Raw genomic sequence first — 9,739 nt, 5'->3', positions numbered from 1 at the left:
ACACTGCAGCGGCCTTTACTCACCCGCATCACAGAACCATCAAGAAAGCACGTCAGAAGTCAAGCTTTTCCGCCTCACGTTTATTTCCTCAAAGGCTCACAATCCAAGACTTGTTTGACTTCAGTTTTTAAATTTAAAACAGACAATGTAACCTGGTGTGGTGGCAAATGCCTTTAACCCAGCACTCAAAAGGCAGAGGCAGGAAGAACTCTATGAATTTGAGGGCCAGGGTTCTGGGCCTAAAGAGCAAGTTCCAGGCCAGGGCTACATAATAAAAGAATCACAAAAAAAAAAAAAAAAAAAATTAAAACTACAGTTTTTAAACTAAAAAAATATATATATATAATATATAAACTTATTGTTCATGCAATAAACCCTGGCTCCCCTGGCAGTAGCTAGACATAGCTACAAAGCTGTGAACAGAATACTAACCCTTTGCAACGTTTACATTATAATAATTCCAGTACCTTCCTTTCTTAATTCAGTCACAGCTCATTAGTCCTACTACATATGCCAGGGCAGATTCCCAGGTAATGTCTTCCTATTTTACATGAAGAAATGACTCCGGTAAATACTACAGACATTATTCACTGAGACATATCTCACCCCTGTCACTTCCTGTAAAGTACTCTAGAGCCACACAGACCCAGAGAACACAGTACTAAATTCCCACAGTCTAGTCTTTTCCCAGCACAAGGAGAGTACAGTGATCTATCACTGACTCTGAAAAGGGGTTGCTCACTAAGTCAACAAAATATTTCCTGCTAATGAGATCAAAGAGTGAGATGAACTGAGTAGAGTGGTGGGTTCGGCAGTTAAGACATATATCCAAGGAATGCTTGATCAGTTAAAATCTAAACACCAAAATAAACTCATCTGCTCGTTCAATAAATATTAATTCAACTCTACAATACATAAAAACTGCCTGAGTAGCTTAGGGCAAAAGACAAACTTGATCCCAGGCATCCCAAGCTAACAGAGGAAAAGTCAGAACAAGCCAACAGACGCCAACTGGCAGAAGTGGTGCCAGGGCTCCCGTGAACTCCAGGCACTGTATTGAGAGTCAGGACACGTACAAGCCAGAGGATGCGGGTACAGAGACCTGAAGGTACCGTGTATAAAACTGGAAGCCAGCAAGATGGCGGTCAGCTGCACGAAAGGCCTCACAAGGAAGCAACGACAAGTCCACTTGGCCTCCCTGGGCCTGTGTGTGCAGAAGTCACAGTTAAATTTTCCAGGCTGACAGGCACCCAGGAGTATCACAGGATCCTGTGTGAAAGGTGCCCTGGTGAACTAAATATAAAGTTGATGTGTGCATTAATAGTCCTGATACATTTTTGGGCTCATAAAATAAGGAAGTTGAAACACAATATTCAAGTTCTATTTGTAACTTGTGTTATTTATGACTTTAAGACTAATCCGAATTAAATGAGAAGCTGAGATTCTAGTTTCCTTAGCATAAGCAGGATCAAGAAATCAACTATCGCAGTCATTGAGGTATGAGCTAAAACAAATGCCACATTAAAGGGGGACTGGGGAAGATCCCGTTGACCCGAGGGGAAACCGTCAAAGTGGCTGCAAACAGTAATGCATAGTGAGGCAGCAGACGCAGCAGTAAGTCTGAGTCTAGACAACGTTCTTCTGGCAGCCCTCGACGATGGCAAAGTACTACCCTTGGAAAGAAGGGTTTGTGTTACCAGTCAGGAAAATTAACCCCAAGCAGGTCTGGAGAATGATCTCAGATATCAACGAAACATGATTATCATCACATACATTGTTAATACCTTAAAAAATTCCTAAAATAAATAATAAAAATAAAAATCTAAAAGCTCTCTTCAGTAATTAATGCACATAATCTTTGAATACATACCATAGAACACTGTTTTGAAAACTGCCCTAGTACTCACAATCACACCTTTCTCCATAATCTCTATTTTCCGAAAACTAAGCTTCTAGCTGGGTATAAGCATGGAAGCTTCATGGGCTGGGGAGGTGGCTCGGAGGGTAAGAGACTGTGTTTGTCTGAAGTCAGAGTCAGCAGAACCCACATAAAGGCCAGGTGGGTGTGCATGAGACCACTGGAGCACAAAGGCTGGCTTGTGACCAGCAGAAATGTCCAGCAAACTGGTTCACAGTGTCAGTGAGTAAGGCAGAGCCATACTAGCCTTGGACCTTCACGAGTGTGCACACACACACACACCCACACACACATACCATACACACACACACCATACACACACACACACTCACACACACATACACACACACACCATACACACACACATACACACACACACACATACCATACACACACCATACACACACACACACACACCACACACACACCACACACACCACACACACACACCACACACACACACACCACACACACACACACACACACACACACACACACCACACACACACACCACACACACACACACACACACACACACCACACACACACACCACACACACACCCCATACACACACACACACACACACACACACACACACACACCACACACACCACATACACACACACACACACCACACACCACACATACACACACACAGACACCACACACACGCACACACAAACACACACAGACACATACACACATACACACCAAACATACCACGCACACACACACACACTATACACACACACACACATACACACACACACACACACACACACCATACACACACACACACACCATACACATTCGAGAAGACCTGCATTTCCACAAAGGTGGAAGACCTTTGATAGATGCAGACCACCCCACCTATCTGCCTATAAGGCAACATACACCACAGGTAGTTTTAAGATGTTTAAAATGCCAAGGAAATAAAACGGCACCAACACTTTGAACAAATGTTTGCTAATCGACTACTAAAGTGAACTGAGTGTCTACCTATAGGTAAACGATTCCACTTCTAGGGCAGCCAAAAGGAAGGAGTTTATACAGCCAACAAAATACACGAGTAAGAACGTTCACCGGAGCCGGACTGTAACAGCAAACAACGGGAGAGCAATACACACGCTTATTAAAAGTAGAACGGGCTAGGCCACCATTGTGGCAATCTGTTTTCTGATGCTGGTTACTGCAGGATGATCCTGTGTGAGTTTTAGAATCTTGTCTCTTCTAGTCAAAACCCAGGGCCATTTCCCCTTTCTTTACAGAGAGCGTCTTACAACTGCCTTGAGTAGTAATTAATATACGATAGGCATTAATAGCACAGGAGTGCCAAGTCCAAGTGACAAGGACAATATAGCTTCTTTGTGGCTCACCCTCCACCCCCAACCTCTCTATTCTTGGGATCCAGCCACACAGCTTATGGGAACAACCTCGAGCCATACTGTAAGCTGCATCTAAGTGTCCTCTCATTGACTCTGACACAGAATCAACCCTTCCTACAACAGTAGGTGTAACCCTCAAACAGCCTGACCTGAAATTGAGTGACCCAGACATAAGCACTGCCCATTGTTTTAAGCTACAATCATGAACAAATTTCCAGGTAGCCAGAGTAACTAAAACAAATCCTGGACATGAAAGGAAACTGCTGGACACAGCATTAAGTAAAATTCACTCACAGAATACAACGCTGAAGGAAGGAAACCAAACACAAAGCAGTGTATGTTGCATGGCACCGTTTCTTGAAAAACTAAAAATCTAAAACTAACCTATGGTGACAGAAAATTAAATCCTGGGTAAATTCAAAATAGGAAGACAGCACTGAGGGAAAACAATTGTAATAAGCCTCAGGGGCACCAGACATACTCTATAGATTGAACTGAGTTAATTATATTATAGAAATTCGTAGGGATATACACCTAAGACTAATACACATTGTTGGATGCAAACGATACAACCTTTTTAAAGTGTATATTCAAGAACTAACAAGATAGTAACGAGTGAGCAATCACCATCCAAGAAATTAAGAATCCTAACCAGAGAGTGTGGCACCCTTGGGCTTCTTTATCCCAGGACACTGATGCTGACCAAAACAGGTACCTGGAGGCTGCACTGTACTTAGGCAGCCCTGAACACTAAAAGGCAAAGTGCCACAGTGTCAGAGAGACCAAGTGAACCATCCATCCCCTTGATCTCAATTAAGACCTCAACAAAACAAACCCCAAAAGGAAGGACAGCTTGGAAGAAAACTAGGGAGGGGGACAGGAGGGTCCCTGAAGCTCACAGGCTAGCCACCCTCGCCTAATCAGCAAGGCCAGGTCAGAGTCACTCTACCAAAACACGAGGAGGGCGGTTCCTAGGAAAGGCACACAAGGTTCAACTCTGGGGAGCACATGGGCCACATCCAATCACGTGCCACCCCTCCTGCATAAGTGTGCACCCACGCACAAAACAGTAATAATAGAATAACACAGCAAAATTCAGGTAAACACTGACAGTAGTAAAACTATAATCCCAAATTGAAACAAAAAGAAAGAGAGAAAGAAAGAAAGAAAGAAGGAAAGAAAGAAAGAAAGGAAGGAAAGAAGGAAGGAAGGAAGGAAGGAAGGAAGGAAGGAAGGAAGGAAGGAAGGAAGGAAGGAGGGAGGGAGGGAGGGAGGGAGGGAGGAAGGAAGGAAGGAAGGAAGGAAGGAAGAAAATGTCATTTTTAGGAACTCAAGGCAAACCGATAAAGAATTTTAAGATTAAACTGCTCAGGTAAGACAGATTTTGAAACCATCCTCCACACCAATTCAATGTTTTTCTTTTGTGATTTTTATTTCACCTTGTCTTATCTTACTCCATTCATACTGATAAATTAAACTGCTGGAAAACCGACCAAGTGAAGAAGCCAGCAGCTCCCGGGGAGCTGCTGGCGGTGCATGGACCCTGCACGGCTGTGCAGTGAAGCAGGGACATCCCCACCCCCACCCCTAACGTGGTAACGTAAATTAATACACTGAGCGTCTGGACGACAGTCTGCCGCTGCCCTCGAGCACTATCTGTTTTTTAATTCAACAAGTGGAAGAGAGCTTCCGGGGGTGGAATACGCAACTTCTGCTACACTCATTAAGTGTCACCAGGACACGGGCGCAAGGTGTACCTCTGTCACCAGGTAACTAAGTCATCTCTGTGCTGCCGAATCACTCAGGGAGACACCAGGCTCCAGAGTCCATCTTGATTGTCCTGGAAGCCAATGAAACAACCCCAACACTAGACATTTTCCCTTAGGGTAGCCGGCTCCCAGAGTTTTGTGAAGACAGGGCATGTTTAAATAAGGTAGTCTAAGTCAACGAGGGAAAACAGAACCTCACTAAATCAATAATCAGCAATGATCCTTACAATCTTGATTCTGGGAAGAACGAAGCCTGTATTACTTAGCATTTAGTTCGGGTTTTACAGCTATAGAAACTAACAGTAACCCAAGAGCTCTAGAAGCAGACACTGCAGTGAACCCGTCCCTCCCATGTCTTGTGTGGCCCTGAGGATCAAGCAGACTGACTCACCCTCTGGGATGACTAGGAAGCAGATGAGAGAATGGTTCAGGAGCTTCTCTTCGAGCAGTGGCGGTGCACACGGGCCATGTGGGGAACGCTCTCCTGTGACCTCCACATCAGTCACCCTCACTCTGTACTGTGGACACCCTTTCCCCTCGCCCTCAAATATCCCAATTTTATAAAGAAATAAGCTTTGAAGAATTGAGTCCTGAGGTGAGAGAGCCTGTAGATGATCCTAGCCAGCCGGGAATGGCCTCTGTGCCTCTAATTCCCACACCCTCTAATCCCTGTACGCTATGTAGGAGTATGCTACAGGTCAGACTCTCTTCAAATTGTGATTCTTAGGTTAATTGCAAAAAATGGTAGAAACCTTTTAGAGGGGAAAATGATTCTCTAATATATAATTAGATCACATCTGTAAATGGAAAATGCTTCTCACAAATTACACTGGAGGGGCAAACTGTAAATCTGTGGTAATTATTCTGGATTGCACCGGTTACAAAACAAGGATGGTTAAAGGTGAATTAAACTCAGAGCCCGAAAACGTCTCCTCCTCTCCACCTGAAGTAGCAACTCTCAAAGGTTTAGTTTTCTAAATGCTCTGCCTTCCTGACGCTCCTCAGTTTCTCAACCAGAATCATTTTGTTCTCAATTTGCTAAAAGGTTGAACTCACTGGCTTCTTCCACCCATGCTTCCTGGCTACCAAACGTATCAATAATTCAGCAGGATGGAAAAGCTAGGCCACAGCAAACTGCCTGGCCCTGGAGACCCAGACTGGATCTGCTGGCTCCCACACAGGGCATGGAGATGATCAGTCAATATCCGCCCAACACCAAGTCTGACACTTCTCCTTAGGTACCTGTTTAACCAGACCAGTTGTCCTCACTAAGGGTTACCTGCACAACAAAACACCTGAAAGGGAGTAATGGCGGGCTGGAGAGACGGTTCAGTGGTTAGGAACACTTGCTGCTCTTCCAGAGAACTCAGGTTTGTGTTACATGATGGCCCACAACCATCCGGAACTCTCTCCAGGCGATCTGACACCCTCTTCTGACCTCCGAGAGCAACAGGCACTCCTGTGGTGCATATGCATAAATGCAGGCCACACTCATACACATAAAATAATAAATCTTAAAATACATTTTTTTGGCCTTGTCAGTCATCAATGGGAGGAGAAGCCCTTGGTCCTGTCAAGGCTTGATGCACCAGTGTAGGGGAATATCAGGGCGGGGAGGTGGGAGGGAGTGGGTAGGTGGGTAAGGGAGCATCCTCATAGAAGCAGGGGGTGGGGGGATGGGATAGTGGTTTCTGGAGGGTAAACCAGGAAAGGGTTTACATTTGAAATGTAAATTTTAAAAAATCCAATGAAAGAAAAATTATTAATATATATACACATATGCATATGTATATATACATATACACATATGTGTATATATATATATATATATTTTTTTTTAAGGCGAAAGGGTGCTGATGAATTATACTCACAGAACTAAGGACAACCCAAGCTGTCCAGTCTGCTTAAAAAGTGAGTGGCAAGCAGCACTAAGGCTCAGGACCCAAACTCTGAAAGTTAGACAAAGGACACTTCTTGAATACCTTTGTGAGAGTGCCCCATTCTTCAACTAAGGACACCTGTCCCTGCAATTAGGGCTCTGTATTCCCCTTACAAGTCAATTCACATTGTTATTAGTATCATTTCCTTTTCCATCAGGCTTAATGGCCTGAGGAGAGTACAAACTAAGGAGTGAACGAGAGGGGCGGCACACTTACAATTTCCCCTATAAAATTATGGCAAACTAGAAACTATTTTGTTAATTGTGGGGTCTTGGCGAGAAGAGCAAGGAGACACTGTTCATTTTAGGCCAGTTTACTGATTATTAAGGCGACTTCAAGAAAGGGAAAACAATTTAAAACTCTGCCCTAGTTACCACCAGCACGGACAAAACTCCCAGAGATTCAGTATGGGAGAGAATTGGGCACGGGTCATCTCAACTGTACTGTGAAACTTTTCTGAGCTATGAAACAGCTGTCTCATAGATCTAATTATATAGGGAGAAAGAAAAGGAAGGAAGGGACAAAGGAACGAAGGAGATCCACGACTAAATTATTCCAGCAAGAATACTTAGACACTGTCCCTACAACTTCTTCTATTCGTGTCGCAGTATTGCCCCCAATTCACCAAGCCTTTCCAATCCATAAGGCACAACGCGTATTAGTCTTATAAAAAAGCATCTGGGGTGAGGAAATGAGTGAACAGAAGAGTCTACCAACGCATCTTTATTCGAAAATGCCGTGATGTTAGCTAACACCTTGTACGCTGGTTTAAAATATCTGTCGATTAAATGGAGTGTGTCTAGAAAAAGCCCAGAGATCCCGATGCTCAACAAACATGAACGTCCCATCATGGAGTTAAGACTTCTCCCATTCGCTGGCATTAAAACACCTGCGACCTACCGTGCTCATCCCCCACCCCCCCCACCCCGAAACGCCGCCTCCCCGGATCTCCAAACTCTCCAGCAAAACTTTGCAAGGGCGCACCGATTGCTAGGCTTTCCAGCTCCCTCCCTCGCGCCCATCCTCCCCGGGGCTGCTCCAAAGTTCTTGTGACATCCAGGCAATCTTTTTCAGCCGGCGAAGTTTGCCTGGGTCCTGCCCACTCGCGCTCCGGCAGGACGCAACTGAAACTTGCGAGGGAGACGCATCTCCCCGGGGACCGAAACTTGCACGCGGGGTGACCGGGTTGAGGAGGAAGGCGGCCAAAGCGTTCGGCCTCCCCGGGGGTCTGCACGCAGCGCCGGGCCCTCCGGGTCCCCCCGGCTCGCCCGCGCGCGCTCGCCCGCCTGTCAATCACACCGCATACCCCCCCACGCGCGCGCGCAACAAGGCGCGCGGACTCCACGGGAGCTGGCTCCGTCCAGGCCGCGCCGCCGCAGCGTGTCCTCTGCCCGGGGCTGGGAATGGCGGCGGCCGGCTGCCCAGAGCCAATTCCGTCCTAGCCCCCTCGCCTTTAGACCCCGCCAGCCCCTCTAGCAGCGGCTGAAGAGAAAAAGAAGTTACCTCCAAACGGTCCCAGCAGCGGCGACGGCGGCCAGTCGCGGGAGGCCGACAGGGTCCGGCGCGGCGGCGGCGGCGGCTACCGCAGTGCCCTCCGCCCCATTGTTTCCCTTCCAGGAGGCTCCCGGCAAAGCCGAGCCCGGGAACCAGGAAGTTCCCCGGCGCGACACCTCCTGCCGCCGCCGCTATGGAAACGGCCCCCGCCTTCCCCAGGGCGGCTCGCCCGGGACCCCGCCTCCGCGCCGCCGGCCCCGCCCGCCTCACCGGCCGCCAACAGTCGCCGCTGCGGCCGCGGCCGCCGCCATCTTGGCGCGGGCGGGCAGCCCCTGCCTTCCCGGCGGCACGTGCGCTGCTCCCGCGCTCCCGCCGGGCGCGCTCCCGCGGGGCTGCAGGGGGAGGCCACTTGCCCAAGCCCCTCTGCAGGAAGACGGTGTCCGCGGACCCGGCAGCGCCGGGAGATCGCTCCAGAACTACGCATGGGCTTGGACCAATGCTGTGTCTGACACCTGGGGGCGGGCGACAGAGCAGGGCGCCTTTTGCAGCTGGCCCATCTGCTTGCCAGCCTTCAGACGTTGCCTACTGCACTTGGGTTTCTCTTGGAGTCATCTCCATCCGTGAAGTGAGAGGGAAGCGTACCTGCTTCGTGGAGTTGTCCCCTGCACGAGCGAATGCTTGCTAGTGTGCGCACAATGAGTCTGTCAATAGAGTGGCGCTGTTCCTGACACAAGGTCACACAGCCAATCTCCAGGCCAAGTGTTCAGATCAGCACGACTTTAAGTAGGCTACCGTGTGCGAGCCTTTTGCTGCCTAAAAATGTGTTCAGTGTTCATCTCCGGCCCATCTTTCTCTAGGTCAGCTTTCTTTTTTGTGTGTCAAGAGTTTTAATCTCCACGGACTTCCATTAAGGGATGATGTAAACTTCCCAACACTATAATTTGCTGACAGTTAAATGATTTATTCAATAGAAGCTGCAAAGGTTTGGGTGTGCGAGTAACTAAAAGGCTTCTGTCCTTGTTTCCAGGAACTAGAATTACTAAAGCTGGCAACTGTGCGCTGTTGTTACTCTCTTTCCCAGGCTGGTGAAACCTGACACTCATGACTGGGTGCTGTGTGCACTGAGGCCTGAGTCCTGGCCCTTCCTCAGCATGCAGTCTTTAACACCTGTGACTAGTTGGGTCTTAGATGGCCTCTAAGGCCACTTCCAACTCTCAAATGCTGCTTAACCA

General features: G+C 47.6%; 1 protein-coding gene across 1 annotated transcript; it reads left to right on the top strand.

Moving 5' to 3' along the window:
• Positions 1-1,657: 1,657 nt before the first annotated feature.
• LOC116883940 lies at positions 1,658-9,016 on the top strand. The gene is made up of 2 exons (XM_032885189.1): positions 1,658-1,723; positions 8,471-9,016. Exons 1-2 carry the CDS (start codon positions 1,658-1,660, stop codon positions 9,014-9,016), a joined length of 612 nt encoding a protein of 203 aa, XP_032741080.1.
• The last annotated feature ends 723 nt before the right edge of the window (positions 9,017-9,739 follow it).

The sequence above is a fragment of the Rattus rattus genome, chromosome 14 (assembly GCF_011064425.1).
Source record: "Rattus rattus isolate New Zealand chromosome 14, Rrattus_CSIRO_v1, whole genome shotgun sequence".
Classification (NCBI taxonomy): Eukaryota; Metazoa; Chordata; class Mammalia; order Rodentia; family Muridae; genus Rattus; species Rattus rattus.
Note: the sequence above shows the minus strand (reverse complement) of the source record. Positions and strands in the feature narration are given on the sequence as shown.

Bases quoted from the DNA above. Each gene is read 5' to 3' on its own strand.
- LOC116883940 (XM_032885189.1), top strand. From the start codon at position 1,658: ATGGCAAAGTACTACCCTTGGAAAGAAGGGTTTGTGTTACCAGTCAGG. The intron at 1,724-8,470 runs GTCTGGAGAATG...CCTCGCCTTTAG, and splicing joins GGAAAATTAACCCCAAGCAG to ACCCCGCCAGCCCCTCTAGC.